Source organism: Artibeus jamaicensis, unplaced genomic scaffold, assembly GCF_021234435.1.
Source record: "Artibeus jamaicensis isolate MK-2021 breed Jamaican fruit bat unplaced genomic scaffold, CSHL_Jam_final contig_233, whole genome shotgun sequence".
Taxonomy (NCBI): Eukaryota; Metazoa; Chordata; class Mammalia; order Chiroptera; family Phyllostomidae; genus Artibeus; species Artibeus jamaicensis.
The window spans coordinates 46,883,620-46,902,478 of NW_026521486.1; the positions used below are offsets into that span (position 1 = coordinate 46,883,620).

Consider the following 18,859-nt stretch of genomic DNA (forward strand, 5'->3'; position numbering starts at 1 on the left):
CAGAATTGCGTGAGATTTTTTTTAACATGATGGATGGCCTCACTCCAAACTGCATGAACCAGAGCTCGGTTAGGGGTGTGCAGCGGTCACTATGAGCGCTGCCCATCTAACTTGCCCATCTAACTTTCCCTGTGACTCAGCCAGCCTGGTTTTAGACCTATGGCCAGGTCATTTGGTAAGTCAAATGACACTAAAAGGCGACAGTGACCGAGCAGCTGTTCTGGCAACAGAAAAGCCACGACGTTGTAGGATGTTTAGGCTGCAGCTGCGTTAACAGTGCCTGGCAGGCCCAATCCAAAGCAGAGGTCTCTGCGGGATTCTGGGCTGACAGCGTGAGTCCCACCTCCGTTAAGTTTCACCTACGCCCCTTCCAATTTCCATTTTAGAGCAGTGTTTACTTAGAAAAATAAAAAGCCATTTTTCCTAAACAAATAATTCAAGCAATTAAAGCCTCAAAATAAATATATATAAATCTCTCTAGGCCAGTGAGAATTAATGCAGAAATTAACTATAAATAAGAAAATGTTTTAGGCCATCCTTTCAGATTAGAGATCCTAAAAGTATATTGAAGAAATTCAACTCACGCCCTGGTCGGTGTGGCTCAGTGGATTGAGCCCTGGCCTGCAAACCAAAGGGTCGCCAGTTTGATTCCGAGTCTTTGGCACATGCCTGGGTTGCAGGCCAGGTTCCCCGCAGGGGGCGGCACGCACGAGGCAACCACACACTGATGTTTCTCTCTTTTTCTTTCTCCCTTCCTTCCCCTCTCTCTAAAAATAAATAAAATCTTTAATAAAAAAAAAGAATTTCAACTAATCATTAATTACAGAGTATATTATCATAGAGCAGTATCTTCTAAGAATTATAATAATAAAAATACTCTAAGCCTAGGACATTTTCTTGTGTATGATCTTTGCTTAGTTCCTCCGAAGAGTACCCACCTTTCTCACAATTGCTAGATAAGAAATACTAAGCAGTTAAAAAGAATGGCCCTGTTACATAAAACCAAATTATTATTTGGAACAAAAATTACATAAAAGTTTTGAGTGGGACAAATTTATAAAGCACAAATTCATTCTGTTCCTGTATTTAAAATACATGTGACCAGATTTCTCCAAAAAAACAAACAAAGATACACCTAAACTCTTAAAATTCTGCATAACAATTTTATGCTTTTTCATCACTGTGCCTTCCTACTTTTATTCAAAAGTATCTTTTCAGTATTCAGGACTTTTGGTTTTCTTTTGTTTGGGTTATAAGCGTGTTCATTTTGGTCTCAGTTTCTGCCTGTCCTTTACCCGGGATTATTAGGACCAGCCAAGATCGTGCCCTTCAAACTCCCCACCCCGCACTGTCCACATCCCCTGCAAAACCCAACGGGCTTACTAAGCTCAAGGGCTCGAGGGCCAAAGGGCTTTAGAGATCCCGACCAGAAGAGGCTCACTTCGGAGATCCTCTCTGCAACGTCCCCACCAGTATGAAGGCCCTGCTCTTCGCACACCCCAAGTCAGGGTCACCGACCCGGGGATGCAGCCCTCCCCTTATCCAAACATCAGTGGGTCCAGAATGTCTAACTTGTGTCCAGACCAGCTGTGTGAAGTGGAACAAAGCACAGCGTCTTTGAGTCTGAGCTTTTCTAAGAAACTTCCTGGAGGAAGCTCAGTAACTTCTTTCTGAAAGGAATGATGATTTTAAAGATCATACAAATGACAGAATTCTTCCTAATTACTTAAATGGCAGTAACTGCAATAAAGTATTTGCCCAGAATATCTTTGGTCTGGAGGATCTTAGCTAACAGGTGAGGTCTGCGTTTGAAAGGCATAGGCCGTAATTCTTTCCCATTATGCAATAAGGATTTTCAGCTCCTGAGCAGTCGCTCTGCATCCTGTCCCCTCAGGCACACACCCTGGCCCCTCACTCCTCAGTCCCCTGCTGAACAGTGTCTGCTACTGGGAGCCTGGCTTGGCACTTCCTGAGCTGTCACCAAGGGTCCACTGTTCTCCCAAAATCATTGCCAAAGTCAGTCTTCCCTCCTTATCTGTTCCTCTGCAGTATTTATCACTGCTGCCCACTCGAATCTTGTAAAAATTCTCTCTTCTCTGCCCCAGTGACAACACATGTCTGAATCTCACTTGGCGTTTTCTGACCACTCTTTTGTCATTCTTGGCTGCTACTCCCTGCCCACTGTTAAAAATATACATTCTTTGACTCTGTTAGCTTCACAAGAAAAAGCTTAAACCGGAGCATTCCTAATTCACTGTGTGGCAGTAGACAACCCACAACCCTCTCTGAGCTCCGTTTGTCCCTGAGAAAGGGAAGTGGGTAGATGACGTTCTGAAACGTCCCTCGGAGCTCTGCAGTCCTGTGCTAGTCTGTCCTCATTCATCCTTGCATTCTTCTGTCAGTACACAGCTTCAGAGAGCCAGCGCAGGTCTGGGGTGGAGCTCAGACCACCAGGAAACCATCACTCGCACTGTGGGAAGGAACCTTAAACGTCACCTAGTCTGGAACTTTCATTTTATTACAGGAAACCTAGGTCCACACCGGGTACGCCATTACCTCACCGTAGATGGAAAAGAAGGAAGTTTTCTGAGCTCTCTCTTGCTGCAAAATCGAAGCTCACATTATCTTCCAAACCTGGTTGAAGTACAAAATAGTATCAGGGTAAAATGTGATATAGAAGGTTTGAACTGATGTAGATCACTTTAGAGCCTTTTTACCCCCTTTAAAAGAATAAATCTTATGTTCTGGCCAGGCAGCTGTTAGTTAGAGCATCATCCTGGTACACCAAGGTTGTGGGTTCAATTCCTGGTCAGGGCACATACAAGAATCGACCAACGAGTGCGTAAATAATCGAAACAACAAACTGATGTTTCTCTCCCTTGCTCTCCTTCTCTCTGAAATCAATCAATCAATCAGTCAGTCAAATAAACTCTCTACTAGAACTCCAAGAACTCTAGAGATATATTTGCTATAGTGGGTGCTTTACACAAAGTAGAGCAATCTGATCACATAACATTGTAGATTTATGTTTTTAAACAACCAAATAAAACAGAACATCAAGTCAGAAAATACATATACTTACATTGATTCAAATGTCCAAAGCACAATACAGTACTATCTATTTAGTAGTTCACATGAATTAAGATTTACATACACACAAGCATGTAAACAAATATTAGTTACTAGGACAAAGACTTAAGAAGTTACTTAGACATTTTGGCATTGACACCTACATATTTATGGCAACAAATAATGATGGCTTTCAACTTTCAGTAAGACCTTTTGTTCAAGGATAGGAAATTTACAGAAGGGGAAGAAGACAGGGAAGAATAAAGGTACACAAATGTACCTTTATTGCACTCGTTACCTAGTATCACACAGGATGTGACAGTACCCAGTACCTTTTATCAGTGGAGTCTGCTCACTCTGGGCTGAAGTGATGAATTTAGCTGAATTATGCCCAAATATACTTTCATTTTGTGCTTCATAAAGTATGGCTGTTTGGAACAGGACACTAAAACTTTTCTTTAAAATAACTCAACTGTGGTCCTAATGAGTTAGTAAAGCCTCTTTTTAAAGAACAATAATACACATAAAGTTTATTTTTTCTTTCAAGAATCCTGAATGAAAGGACAACGTCAGTCCAATCACCCCCAGGGCAGCTTGGAAGTGATCAAAGGCGCTAAAAGACTAAGATAGCATTATCTAGAATCTAAAGTTTGGGAAACAATGCCATCTTTCTAGACACATTGAGGAACCAAAGTGCTTTACCAGATTCCTATCAACCATTTTTTAAAAAAAGACCATTTGGTTGTATTTCAAAAACCAAACACAATTTCAGTCCTGCTGTTTATTTTGCAGACCACACAGAAAGTTAAAGATGGAGAGATTAATTTACTACATCGTACAAGTGTAGGCGCAACATTAAGTGGACGCCACGAAGGGAGTGTCCGAAAACACCGAATTGACTGAATCCGAGTCAGATTTCACCCGCGGGGACTTTAAGATGCCCTCGGCGATAGCCGTTTCACCGGGGAAGAGCCTGACTTTCCCGTTCTGCCCCGCCGCGGTGTCCTTCAGGGGCTCCAAAAACACCACTCTTTTCCCCACGCCTGCCTTCCGTTCCTCGGCCGGGCCATCCCCAGCCAGGCCAGGACTGAGAATAGATGAGTGGGCATTGCTTTGGTTCAGCATACTTTTTTGTCTCTTGGCTTTACACCTGCAGGGACACGGCGTCAGATACAGGTACAAAAGTACCAAAACGATACTGGCCACACAGGCCGCAAGCGTGGTAAAAGCTGTGTTAAATGCCTCGTGGGCATGGGATCTGTTTACGGTGAAATTGCTCACGTTTACTGTGACCAGCACAGTTTCGTTTAGCAGGCGCTGCCTGTTCATTGCGATACAGGAATACACTCCAGCATCCTCAAAACGAGGGCTTTCTATAACCAGGCTTCCATTGTGAAACACGTGAAAGTTTTCCACCTCTTCGTCAGGTTCTAGCAGCCTGTTATCGGGACGCACCCACATGAAATCCGTATTCGAACTACCAGTCTTGCCGTCACAGGGAACAATCAGCCTTTCTCCCACTTGAGCCTCATGGATGAGGCCAAGTGCACGGAAGGAGCCATTGATGATGCTGTCAGAGCAATTCATAAAGCTCTCCTGGACCAGCGGCACCTGATGGGAACGCCCAGAGTCAGACCACATGCGGCAGGTATAATCATTCTTAAAATCCATCACGGAGCTAAAGTGCCTGCGATACCAGAAGATCAGCAATGAGTAAAGGGAACAGTCACAGATAAACGGGTTTCCATGAAGGTAGATGCCTCTCAGCTGCTTTCCTGGCACCAAGTTTATATGTTGCATTGGCAGGAAGGGGATCCGGTTATAAGAAACATCTAGAAACATCAGTTCTGCCAGTTTGAACCTCCCGACATACAAATCCATGGGGAACTTCGTGAGAAAGTTTCCACTTAAGTAGAGTTTCTGCAGCTGGGAAAGCCCTCCAAACGCTGACGGATCAAGGTAGGAGATGCGATTGTTGTACAGCAAGAGCACTTCCAGACCCTTCAACTCTTGGAACACTGCACTTTTCAGAGTCTTCAGCTTATTGGAGGATAAGTCAAGACACTTCAAATTTGGAGTTGTGGAAAAACTGCCCATGGAAATGCTGGTGATGTTGTTATGGCGAATAATAAGGGTGTTCAGCTTTCCAAACGACACTGGAATCCACTCCGAATCCAGAAGCCCAATTCTGTTATAACTCAGATCCAGTCTCTTAATCAGTTTGAAAAGGTTCCCAGGCACCTTGGACAGGTTTTTGTTGGTGCAGCTGACGACGTCGGTGGCACAGATGCAAGCGGCAGGGCACCCCCCGGAGGCGCCGGGGCCCACGGCCGCCGTGACCGCCAGCAGGCACAGCAGTCCCCTGCAGCCGGGCCTCCCAACTCCAGGACGGCTGGGCAGCGAGCGTAAACGCAAAGACATTATGGTCGCCTCTCTCAGGCTCTCCCAGGCGTCTCCGCCACCAGCTCAGCCTCCCACCGGGGAATCTGGTAAACAATCAGTATTTAAAGAGGGGATGGGGAAAAAAAAAAAAAAGCAAAGTTAACTACCACCAATTAACCCTTGAGAGTCGCATCTTTCTTTCTAGTAACTTTGAAAATGGAGGTTTAATTTCACACTGGGGAGCCTGCGTTGCTTTTTTACTGTTAAGTGCAATTTTTCCTGGGTTACTCCCGCTGACGGGCATTTACAGCCACACCATCTATGAATACAACCGTCTCAACATCAGGAATACAATATTTTTTTAGGTGCATCCTGCTTTTTTTTTTTTTAAACTCCCTCCAACAGACGCGAAAATACACAAACGCATGCTATAAACAATTCAACGGAAATACTTAGCAAGCCACCCGTCCAGAACTCCACTCACAGGGCTGCGAAGCCTCAGCACGGACTCGGGACGGACTGCCGACCGTGATGACTCCTGAAGGTCTGCGCGTCTGTCTGTCTGTCACTCTCGCATCTCCCGAGTTCCTTTCCCTCTTGCTCCCGGCGGGCGGCAGCCTCTCGCTGGCTCTCAACTTTGGGAGTTTTAAGGAGCCGCAGCGGCAGCAGCAACCCCGGGCGCAGCAAACGTCTCCGCCGGCTCCGGTGAGTTCTCCCGGGCTCTGGTCATCGCCCAGGGAAGGTTCCGTCTCGGCTCTCTGGCCGTCTGGTGCCCGCGCGCCCGGGGCCCAGGTCCCCGAGCCCGGTCCGAGGGGCGGGGGCGCCGGCAGCCGGAGGGACCCGGCTCCGCCTCTCCGCGCTCCGGCGGCTGCTGGGCGCTGGGTTCCCGCGCGCCGCCACCCGGGCTTTATCCCCGCGCGCAGCGGGTCGGGTGCGGAGCGGGAGGGCTGGGCCCGCCCCTGAGCGCCCTCCGCCCCCCCCCCCACCTGCGGGAACCCGCTCCGGGGCCGAGGGCAGGAGCGGGTGGGACAAGTGGAGGGGGCACCGCCGTGCGGGAAGGGGCCACAGCACAGCCAATCGGAGCGGCAGCCTCCCGCCCTCGGTCCTGCCCGGACGTCGGAGAGCGGGCGCACGGGTGGGCGCGCCGGGCGGGGGTCCACACGGAGGCCGGGGCTCGAGTCCCCCGGTTGGGGACGCGTTCACCCGCTCCCGCCAATTGCGTCCGTTTGTCCACACGGAGGCCAGGGCTCGAGTCCCCCGGGTGGGGACGCGTTCACCCGCTCCCGCCAATTGCGTCCGTTTGTTTAATCCAGAACCCGGCGAAGGTGGGGCCTTGGAAGATTAAGGGGGACACACCCAGCCCGAGAGGGAGAGGTCGCACCCCGAGAGAGCCTGGTTGGTCGCGGCCGCCAGGCCCGCTGCACCCCCCGACCGCTTGAGTCTTCCTTTGGGCCAGGGCCGGGCAGGTTTTCACGGCGCTAAGTGCAGTGGGTTTAAAGGTTTACAAAATAAACACTGAAGCAGCCTTCCGTCTCCGCCCACATTTGGGGAGGTGGGGGGGCAGGGAGAGCGGGCGCGCTCCGCGTGGTGCAACGGGGACCGCTGCTGGGGGGCCTGGGACGGCGCTGTGGGGGGGCCACCGACCTTCCCGGAAAAGTTCTACCCCTTTCCTCACTCGGGAGGCGGCCTCAGGGGTGGCGGCCAGTTCGCGAAGCAGGAGCAGCGGAAAGAAGGTCTGGAGCCCACCTCCTGGCTGGAATGCAAAGATAAGGGCGTTAAGCTTTAAAAACATCCGGCTCTTGCTGGACCAGGACTGATGCCAGAGTCCCTGCTCCGAGACTCCTCGTCCCTGCCGGAGTCGCAGGGGGCCTGGGCCGCCCGGTTGGAGCGGCTCCGGCGGGCAGGCAAGGAAAGGTGCAAGCCCCGGCAGACCAAAAAAAAGTAGACATAGGAGGTGGAAGGCGTGGGATCGATGGACGTTTAGATTAAAAATCCATTTTTGTGTGATTCCAAGGTGGTTTTTAACGATGGAATTTGACTGTGCCAAACGGCCTGTTTGCCTATTTTATCCGGATTAAAAAATAAATAAATTACTATCTTGACAAGAGATACTAAACAAATCGAAAGAGATGGGAAGACTGCAAACAGGACCAATTGATAGAACAATTGTGAGCAGGGCGTATAACTTGCAATATTACTTAATGTAGAGTAAAAGATGGTGGCGACCATCAATACCCCTCCCCCCACACACACACACACACACAACTGCATTTAAGGCGAATTGGTTCCTACACTGTCCGTGAACGGATTCCCGCGGGAGCCCCGGTCTCCAGGCCCATATTTTAAAGGGAATTGTGTGCACTATTAACTTAGCCTGTTTGTGTAGTTAATCTGGAATAGCACTGGTAAATCAAGGTTTTTCAGGTGAGAACAGCTTGGTTCAAATGAGTTTCAGTTTCATGAAAGTTGAACGTTACCCTAAAAGGATTTCGTACAGCCTGAAATACTTCCTCCTTGGGGGCTCCCAGGGGCAAAGCAGAGGCTGAGGTTTTTGTAAGCCCAGGAAGGAAGACAACCTTCCTGTGGGTCTCGGAAAACTGGGTCTCTAAGCTTCGTTTTTACAGTTAGAATGGTTAATAGAGAAATAGAATTGAAGAGTTTTACTCAGAGGGATAATTTTTAAATGACTAATCATTTTTTGCAGTGTTTTACCAAGTAGCTATCATCCTATTCAAAGGAGACCCTGAAGGTGGACGAAAGGCCTGTATTTAATACAAAACTAGTCTAAGAAGAATAAGTGACTTTCAAAATGGAAACAGGTCCTGCTATTATAGCTGCAGGCACATCACAAAAATATCACGCAAAGATTATGCAGTATAAATAAATTACATACACTCCAAATCCACAGACAACTTTATTTCTGTATTTAAATACCTGATTTTGGATTCTGCACATTTGTCAAGGAGAATGGAGTCGTGAAAGGGATGGGTTCACCAAGCTTGGAAAAGAGAAAGTGCAGAGTTAACCTTAGTAATAGTATAAGGTGTCACCTTATTTTGTGGAGGGTAATTTTTTGTCTTTCTAGCATCCCTTCACCTTCCTTACGTGGCCCACTGCCAACTAGAAGGCGAATTCCAAAAGGGCAGAAACGTTGAATTACTCACTGCTCTTTTCTAAGCTCCTACAACCCTGCTTGACAATTACTTGGCATTCGAAACTTTTGATGAATGAACTTATAAACGGAGAACGTATTCAGGGCTAACCCCACCTGAGTCTGCTGGTTGCCGTCCTGCCTGCTGCACACCAAATGTTCGTGTGAACACCGGTGGGGAGAGGGGAGAGAGGAGCCCCACCAACATTATTTGAGTCCTGTATCCCGCAGTCCTGGAGGTCACTGCACTTGAGACTTCCTTTTTAATTACATTCTCCACCCCCTCCCTTTGTTTGGCTTCCATGTAAATAGGCATTGGGCCATAATGATGTGCCAGAGACTGAGCTCTGTGTTTTACCGGCATTATTTCATTTACTGCTCACCATAACACCGTGACATTGTATAATTCTATCACCCGGATGGCAACAGTGCTCCAGATTATTTGAAATGGAATGAGACTAATTTAGCTTGAGGCTCCGTTTGAAGGACTTAGATGAAGCAGAAGAAAGACGTCTCTGACAGGGTGGTTGCAGCCTGGAATGCAGTGCCGAGACAGATGGTTGAGTTGCCTTCTCAGGAGTTTAAAATAGGACAGATAGATATTCCTCTGGCCTTTCCCACATGGCACAATCTATTGATATTTTTTCAAAGATTGTATTAATTTTTAGAGAGAGGGGAAGGGAAGGAGAAAGGGAGAGAAACACTGAGAAACAGAGAATCATCAATCAGTTGCCTTTCCTATGCGCCCTGTCCATGGACAGAACTCACAGCCCAGGCCTGTGACCTGAGCCGGAATCGAACCGGGAGCCTCTCACTTTGGGGGACCGTGCCCAACCAACTGAGCCACATCGGTCAGGGCAATCTTTTGATATTTTTGACTATTTAGTAATGACTCCAACAGACAGTAGAAAGTGGGTTGACATCTGACATGATTCTGAATCATGGGTGCTGAGTTTGGAAGTAATACCTACCTGGGGGCAGGGTATTTGAGTAGATGAAATCTCTGGGTTCTTCTGGCCCTCTTATTTCCAAAATTTCTTAGGTTGCAATCAAAATGTTAAGAAGTTAGAGATCTGAGACAAGAAATGGTTGCATCACTAGCTTGATAATTTGGAGTCATTTTTACTACTAATGAACATTTTAATAGCATTTTATGTCCTGTGAAGGGTCTCATATGCCTTATCTCATGTGATTATAGCTATAGCCTGTGCCTGTCACCAGGGGTAGCTGGGACACCAGCAGATGCTGAATGTTGCCTCCTTTTCAACCTGGGGGCACATCGGAGTTCTTCAGAGGCAGAGCTCACTGGGGCCTCCGCTCTGCAGGAGACCGACTGCTCCCTAGAGCTCTCTGTCCAGGCGTCCTCGTCCTGGCGTGGCGCTGTTGGCAGGGTTTTTACAATGTGACAGGAGCCTTGGCCCATAGGAAACACACACCTTTGCCCCCTCTGCTCCTGCAAAAGCCCCTTCTTCTTTTGGCCTGCCTCAGTGATTTTTTAGTTGCCCAAGATGTGTGGTAGAACCATCTCTTGACCGGTAGTGTGTTTCTCACTGTACAGAGATGAGCCCCAACCCCTGTGCTCTCTGAACTCCAGGAGGCATGTGGTTTCATTCTCTGGAAGCTCCCTAGACTAGAAATGGAAGGGGTGGGGGTGGGGTGGGGATGGGGTAGAGGACTTCATTGATAGGCTGTTTTTCAAAAAAACTTTACCCCAATAAATTCAATAAAAAGGAAAAGTAAATAAATAATAAAAAAGCATTTCGTTGAGATAAAATTCACCATTTGATCACTTAAAAGTATACTATTCAGTGATTTTAATGTACTCACCTTATTGTGCAATAATTCTAATTCCAGAATAATTTCATCACCCCCCAGAGAAGCCCTGTACTCATTAAGCAATCACTCCCACCCGCCACTCCCAGCCCCTGGCAACCGCGGACCCACTTTCTGTCACTATGGATCTGCCTATTCTGGACATTTCACGTAAATGGAGTCATATAGTACGTGGCCTTTGTGCTAGCTTCTTTCACTTGGCATAACATTTTCAAGGTCTGGATGGGGTTCTTTGGCCACGGGTTGTACAGCCAGTCGAGATCATCCCTTTGAAAGTCCCTCGTATTTGGTTTAGCTACACTTGAGCTTAGAATGTGGGGCATCTGCCCTGTCGTAGTCAGTCTTGGCCCAGAGTCCCATTTACCCAGAGCCTTCAATTTTGAGAGCATTAAACCCCCGCGTGGTTACAGAAACCCAGCACCTTTATGAGATGAGGAGATCTAAGTTCTAGTCTTGGTTTAAAAAACGCTTTAATCTCTCCATAAACCCCAACAAACAATTAAGAACATAACAATGAACAATTTCTTAAGTTCCCTTCAATGTCAAAAAGTTCACCTGATTTCCTGGTGACCGTGGGCCCTGGGAGCACACAGTGCTGGAGCAGGTACCAGCAGTCAGGGCAGGGCCGGTTTCACTCCTCAGCCGGTCCCTCAGTGCTGCCCTGGGGGGTCCCGCTCCTCCTCCTCCCTGGGAATGGCCTGGGTCCGGCTGCGGCTTTGGGAAGAGTGGCTTAGGGCAAGTTGTCTACAGCTGAGTTATCACTCTATAGTATAGTATGGTATAGTATCAGCTATATCTCTCTAGTTGAGATATCTACTAAATATTTGATTGTGATGGAGTAGTACACATTCACTGCAGCATTATTTCTAACCAAAAAAAAAAATCTTACACATTTAATGTGCCACAGGGATGTGAGTGAATAAATTAGTGTACATCCATCTGGTGTCGTACTCTATTGTCATTGAAAATAACGTGTCAGAGAAATATCTGGTCACAGAGATAAAAGTTACAAATGGCCACTATTTCAACTATTATAAAAGGAAATATACCAAGGTCTGTCCAGCAAAAGTCCAGCCATTATTAATATAATGAGAATGGTTTGTGCGACGTCAGTGTAACCTGACAGCCAAGGAGACTGGACTGGAATGTGCACATGTGGACAATGACGACTTCACTGTACTAGTCAGTGGGGGTGGTAGATGCTGTTGAGTGAGCATGTGTGCTGTGTGGCTGGAGCATTCAAAATGACTGAGCAAGTAGAGCAACAAATCTGCATCAGATTTTGCAAAAATTTTGTGTTAAACTTGAACATTCCCACAGAAACTATTTGGATGATTCAGAAGGCCACAGCTGTGGGCAACTGGTGATTGGCAGCTTCATCATGAGAATGTGCCCACTCATGCATCACATCTCATGCAGTTTTTGGTGAAATTTCAAATCACTCGGGTGACTCAGCCCCACTACAGTCCAGATTGGGTGCCCTGCGACTTCTGGCTTTTTCCAAAACTAAAATCACCTTTGAAAGGGAAGAGATTTCAGACCATCAATGAGATTTAGGAAAATACAACAGGGCAGCTGGTGGTAACTGGGAGAACTGTGTGAGGTCCCAAGGTGCCTACTTTGAAGGGGACTGAGGTGTCATTGTCCTGTGTACAATGTTTCTTGTATCTTGTATCTCCTTCAATAAATGTCTCTATTTTTCATATGACATGGCTGCATGCCTTCTAGATAGACCTCATTATATATGTGCATAGAAGATCATCTGAAAGAGTACATACCTACATTGTATCAGTGCTTTAAAATGTTTCTTCTCTATGTTTATATGTATTTTCTATTTTCTACAATACTTTCGTGGTAAGAAAAAGCACATGAGAACTTAAGAGTTGTTTAAAGTGGCCTATGACCAAGTCCTGCGCAACACTGTTTCGGCTCTATTGTGATTCCCGCTCACTCGCTATCGGCAGCTGTAGTTTCAGAGGGCAAAAGCCTCTTCCGGCTTCTCAGGCAGGCAGTAACTCTGGTTTCCCCTGGTCGGAGATACTGTGATTGCTGTGCCGTCTTCGCAACAGTCATTTGTTTGGCAAATATTTACTGAACACGTACTGTGTGCCGGGCGCTGTTCTTCAGGCTGAGAATCATGGGTGCACACAGTGCTCCACTAGCCGCACAAGTCTTACTAGTGGCCCGTTGTCCACATTCCCAGGCGTGGAACTCGGCGTCCTTGGTTGGGATCCGCTCCCAGCCTCTGCGAACTCTCCCCCACAACCAGCGTTAGACGAACCCCTGTAGCACGGTCCCTGTCCCACACCACCAAAAACAAAAATTAAAAAACTGAAAGCCTTTTTTTTCTAATCCTAAAAATCCTGTTTGCTGTAGGAAAATTGGGTGATACAGAACAAAATGTAAAGAACCAGACAATGCCATTCATCTTACAGATAAGTCACATTTTCTTTTCTGCTCAAAGAATAAAATCATGGCAGTGAGGAACCTGAGACGTTTGCAAAAGGACGATTTTCTCTGTCATAATTATGTAATGAGAGAAACAAGCAGACCTTTTCTGTTTTAAATGCTCTGAAATCCTCAGCCTTCAGAGTGAAATAAGCAGAAGAAAATTTGCTTTATAAAACCCAGCCTGTCAGAGCCATGCCTCTAACATTACAGTAGCTTCTTGAGATTTTGGTCATAGATGGTAAGCACTCTAATTCCAGTTTTCTCATCATTAGCCTGAAGGGAGCTTCTAATTGAATTCCTAAATGCTATTATATCTCTCAAAACTGAGGCTAATTTTATCTTCTGATAAATACAGAGAATATTTAACAAAACCAGCTTAGAGAACTATATGCAGCATTCAGACTCCAACTTTAAGTCCTTAAAAATAATATGCTTTCCTGTAACAGTCATTAATTTAAAATAACTTTGTAAAGGTGGTATGTGATTATTCAAAGGAACATCTGATTTGAAACCATCATTAATTACTAGCCAACGTTAACATGAAATAAAATACAATTGAAAGAAGAAATAATAACCCAAGGATATGCCAGCACCGTTGCAAATACTTATTCGGTTATTTTCAGCGAACGCAGTCCTGTGGTAGATGTTCCATGTGTAGTTTGCTCTGCGGCCCTGACCTTTCTTCCTGTTTGTGATAGTGAAAAGAAACGTCGCGTTCACACAGGGGGAGGCAGGGGACCTCTGCACAGATCCAGGAAAGTGGACTTGGAAACGAGACCCCACGTTTATTGCATTCTCACTACACACCAGCCTTCTTATTTAATTCTTTTTTAAAAAAGATTGTATTTACTTTTAGAGACGGAGAAAGGAAGGAGAAAGAGAGGGAGAGAAATGTGATGTGCGAGAGAAACAGCAATCGGTTGCCTCTCTCAGGTCCGCAGCTGGGAACATGGCCTGCAACCCAGGCATGGGCCCTGACTGAGAATTGAACCAGCACTTTCTCCGTCCACAGGCCAGAGCTCAATCCACTGAGCCACAACAGCCAGGGCATCATTTAATTCTTACAAGGGTTCAAAGAAAAGGCCATGAACAACCCCGTTCTTCTAATGAGGGTGGTGGGGCTTAGTTGTTTTCTTTAACTTGCCCAAGATTAGAGGTAGAACCAGATCTCTTACGGAAGTGCATCTCACTCTGATCTCATACCAAATGATTAGCTCTAATGCTCCCCATTAGGGAGAAGTAGGGTCAGCCATAATTTAAATTCCATTCAGCAAATACTGTTAGTCCTGGCCACACTCCCAGAGCCGTGATGGGGTTGCTCTCCCTTAGGAATTTGTAGTCTCATTTGAAATAATTATAGGATATATAACCAAGAACCATAATATTTGCAACAGAAAATATACCTTGGGTATTTAAAAATTCCAACACAAGGAGAAGCTCAGCTCAAACTGATTTCTTGTTGACCAAGAATCTAATTCAACAAAGTGAATTGTTGCAAATAAAAATATAACCTGGGAGAAACTGTTTGAATGGTCAGGGATGAAATTAAGTCTCAGAATTAAGTAACAATGATATGAACCCTCTGGCTCATTTTATCCATGGCACTCACAATAAAGAACTGTAAGGAAGAAAAAGAACTGTGAAAAAGGAAAGTAGTATTTCTTTCCTGGCACATACAAAATATCTGAAACATCCTCTAATTATATGCCAAGTGGCAATGTATTTTTTTTAAAAAGCATTGAATAAATAGTCAAACCTTTGGGTCCTGGTGCCAGAACCTTCGTTTATTAACTGTATGTATGATTTGGGGGAAGTGGCCTGGTGTTTCAGATCACCGGCTTCCCCGTGTGTAAAATGGAGACACAGCACCAGTGTACGCGCAGTTTCATTTCACCATGCAAACTGAGATGACCGCGTGGAAAGTGCTCGGGGAACTGTAAAGCTGTAAAAGAGTATGACAGTGAGTCCCCATCGCATGTTATTCATCTTTATTGCCCTGTGCCTTGGACTTGATCTCACACAGCACAGATGTTTAACAAATGTTTGTTGAACCTAATGGAACTGAAGCTCAGTTTATGTACAGAATAAACAGAGCTGGAGAAGTGTCTCCACAGTGTGTGTACTAATTATGTGGCTCCCCTGAGCCCCGCTGTACCGTGGTACAGCAGGTCCACCATCCTCGTTTGGAGGGCCTGCTGTTGCCTCCGTCCTGCCTTGCTCTCCATGGTGCTCTCTCAGCTGCTGCGGGCTGGGGTGAGACACCCGTCTCCACGCCTGGGCTTCTCAGTGCCTCTCCTTCAAGCTGGCAGGTTGTGGAGAACATCCTGGGTAGAGACCTTTAGTTAGGGGTGATGACTGACAACCTCAATATACACTGGACAGTACCCAAAAGGGGTTTGAAACACAGGGAAAGACAAAATAAAATAATAATAATACCACCACCGACTCTCCAGAGAACAGATTTGACACACTGCCATTTGCTTCTCGCATTGTGACAAAATGCCTGGAAGGAAACCCAGGAAGGTTTCTTTGGAAGCTGTTGTGCAGACGAGGTCAGGCCTGCAACTCTAACCAAGTTGCTCTAGGATGAGTCTGCTCATCGCCATTTTTCTCCGTACAGAGAATGATGATGGTAAGAAACAGCAGGATGATGGCAAGAAAATGTGCTGCTCTGGCAGTTGTCCACATTCATCTTAGAGCAGAATTTTTCATTGACTCAATCATATTTATTAAAACAATTGGACATCTAAATTCCTGTTTTCTACATTCCCTTTGCTGGGAAGGCACTGACCATCTTAGATCTATCTTCGCTGCAGAATATGCGTTGACCCAGTGAGTATCAACACGTGTTTGTCTGTGTGTAGGTGATGTCTGGGGTCAAGCTGAGTGGTGGGCTGTCCAGACAGGGTCACCTCGATAACATCAACGCAGCCCAGCTCAGCAGGCCCAGAATCTTGCTGTTTTGGGTGTTCCAGAGTTAGCTCAATACATGTAGAATGATTCTCATTTAAACCTAAAGATTACATACTTGTCAATTTAAAGCAAAAATCAAGTGGATCGGAACTCACTATCGACCCAGTCATATTCTCTGCCTATCAGAAAGCTTTGGGAAGCTGAGTGTATAATCATAAATGTTTGGTGAGTGCGAAATACTAGGGAAGAGTACATAGTTTGCTTAGTTTCATGTTTAGTGGCATCAAGCATGACAAATCCATTGTCACAAAAGGGGCTGGTTGGACGTGGCACTGTATTCCCCAGGTGGAAGCTACCAAGCAGTTATTCAGGGAGATTTTAAATTGTGCAAGGCATACAGTAACATCATGAGTCTGCCTCAGTTAGAAAATTACTCTATTAAAGGCAATCTCTCCCTCTTCCTTCACCGGTGCCATAGTGGAAATGCAAAGGCAGAACAACATTACAAATAAGGTGGAACAGCGATCATGCAGAAGAGGGGCAGACGGACAGAGAGCACAGAACTCCTACTGGAAGGAGATATTGGAGCTGCAGAGCTGCCTGGAGAGAAAAGCCAGTCCTGAGGAGCAGGCGTTTTGTAGAACCTCTATAAAGCATAATGATAAACGTGTATACAGAAAGTGAACTGAGCCCTGGCCAGTTGGATGGAGTGCTGTTTCATGCACCAAGATGTTATGGGTTCGATTCCTGGACAGGGCACATAGCTCAGTTGCAGGTTCAGTCCCCTTTGGGACACGTACAGGAGGCAACCAATCAATGTCTCTCTCTCTCCCTCTCTGTCTCAAATCAATATACACATCCTCAGGTGAGGATTTTTTAAAAATTTTTAAAGAAAGTAGTCTGAATAGTTACATAAGCAGAAATTGAGTTCTGTCCAGGTATTCTGATTAAAAAATATTCCAGCAAAGGCAGTTATGAGACAGAAACCATGTAATGAAAGAGGATGAGCGGAGAAAGGGCAGCGTCGCCCAGGGGGGAACAGAACACCTACCAGCGCTTGGAAGGCCTGCCCGCCCTTCCGGTCCCTCACCCCCCCACCCCCCACCCCGTGGTAACCGCGCTCCAGCCTCCCGCGGCACAGATCGGCTCTGCCTGTATTGACACTTTCTGTAAATACAATGGATGCTCTGGGTGTCGGGGCCTGTGGCTCAGCTTTGTGTTTGAGAGATTCATCTGTGTTTTCGTGTGTAGTTGTAGCTCACTCTCGCTGCTGTATAGCATTTCCCCGGGTGACTAAATAAATCACAGCGCAGTCATTTTACTGTTGATGATCATGCGGATAGTTTCCAATTTGTGTCTATTACAAGTGCTGTGGCTAATACCTGTCTTTTGAAGAAGAACACATTCCCCATTTCCACGGGGGATGTAGCTAGGAACATATTTGCTGGGTCACAGTTTACACACACATTCAACATCAGTGGTAACTGCCCATTTTCTGCAGTGGTCATATCAGTTTATCCTCCTATAAGAGAATTTCTATTCCTCCACTTCCTTGTCAGCACCTAACGTTTTCCATCTTTTCTCTTAAGAATTTTGGTGGAGCCCTGGCTGGTGTGGCTCAGTGGATCGAGTGTGGGCTGAGAACCAAAGGGTCACCAGTTCGATTCCCAGTCAAGGCACATGCCTGGGTTGCAGGCCAGGTCCCCAGTAGGGGGTGCACAAGAGGCAACCACACATTGATATCTCTTTCTCTCTTTCTCCTTGCCTTCCCCTCCCTCGAAAAATAAATAAATAAAATATTTTTAAAAATAAAAATAAAAAAGACAATTTTGGTGGATGGGGGTGGTAGTCCATGGTGCTTCTGATTTACATCTTACACTTAATGACAACAGTGGCCGCCCCACCCCCACCCACAGTTTTGCTTTTACAAGTGTCAGTCCACCTGCTGTCCACCAGGGTCAGAAAATACTGAATGGAAGATTTCAGGAATGATCCATCAATTCTGAATCGCCTGCCATTCTGAGTCGCGGGGCTCCATCCCACCCCTGTCGGCTCACCTCTCCGTCAGGCCCCGGGCCTCCTCCTCACTCAGCAGCCGTCTGCCCGATCCGTTCCTCCGCCCCGAGCTTGTGCTCAGGTAGCCCTGGTTTTCCGTAATGCTGACCCTGGCATTGACGCATAGAGACGCGCGCCAAAGGGAAGCCGTAAAGTGTTTTCCTACAGTGAAAAGTTGAACGTTCTAGACTCAATAAGAAGGGAAAAAAATCATGTACTGAGGTTGCTAAGTTCTATGGCAAGAAGGAGTCTTCTCTCTGAAACCGTCAAGAAAGAAAAAACTTCTTGCTGGTTTTGTTGTTGCACCTTGACCTGCAGGAGTTACAGCCACAGTGCGTGATAAGTGCTTAATTAAAATGGAAGGTGGTAAGTTTGCGGGTGGGAGACATAAACAGAAAATGTGTATATACTATGAATGCGTACGGGGTTCAGTACTATCCATGGTTTCAGGTGTCCACTGGGGGACTTGGAACGTATCCCCCGCAGGTAAGGGAGGACTATTGTAATAAACTGGGGCAATTTCATGTTTATTGGCTGTTTACATATCCTCGTTTACGAATCTTCTGCCCATTTTGCTGTTGGCCTGTCTTTTTTTTCTTATTGATGTGTAGGACTTTATATTCAAATTTGTTTTTTATCATACATTATGTATAAATACACACACATAATATATATGATATATATAGATCACTTAGTTATACAATATCTAATCACTGGGTTATATACTTGAAACTAATACAATATTCTAGTCAACTGTAGGTTAAAAAATAAAAAATAATTTAAAAATATACATGTAATATTTTATTCCACCCTGTGGTTGCCTTTTTACTTACTTTTGGTGAACAGAAGTTCTTAGTTTTAATATAGTCAAGTTTATCACATTTTCCTTTTATGTTTTTTGTTTCATATTTATTTTTAAAAAGCACTGCTCACTCCAGGGGCATAACAATGTTTTCCTGTGAAAGCTTTGTTATTTTACCAGTCAGGTTGTATCCCCAGTCCATT

General features: G+C 45.8%; 2 protein-coding genes across 9 annotated transcripts in view; one reads left to right on the forward strand and one right to left on the reverse strand.

The window, feature by feature from the left end:
- Nucleotides 1–2,943: 2,943 nt before the first annotated feature.
- On the reverse strand, nt 2,944–6,027 carry AMIGO2 (adhesion molecule with Ig like domain 2). Its single transcript, XM_037146016.2, has 2 exons — nt 5,936–6,027; nt 2,944–5,555 (listed from the first exon to the last, which is right to left on the reverse strand). Exon 2 carries the CDS (start codon nt 5,488–5,490, stop codon nt 3,925–3,927), a length of 1,566 nt encoding a protein of 521 aa, XP_037001911.2. The 5' UTR covers nt 5,491–5,555; nt 5,936–6,027; the 3' UTR covers nt 2,944–3,924.
- Nucleotides 6,028–6,073: 46 nt separating this feature from the next.
- PCED1B (PC-esterase domain containing 1B) overlaps nt 6,074–18,859 on the forward strand; it is a 125,719-nt gene continuing 112,933 nt past the window's right edge. For all 8 annotated transcript variants that reach the window (XM_053661517.1, XM_053661519.1, XM_053661520.1 and 5 more), the window contains exon 1: nt 6,074–6,156. The gene's annotated coding sequence lies outside the window, so the exon portion shown is untranslated. The remainder of the gene's footprint in view (nt 6,157–18,859) is intronic.

What these genes read in the sequence shown, in the direction of transcription:
- AMIGO2 (XM_037146016.2), bottom strand. Translation starts at nt 5,490, where the DNA reads ATGTCTTTGCGTTTACGCTCGCTGCCCAGCCGTCCTGGAGTTGGGAGG.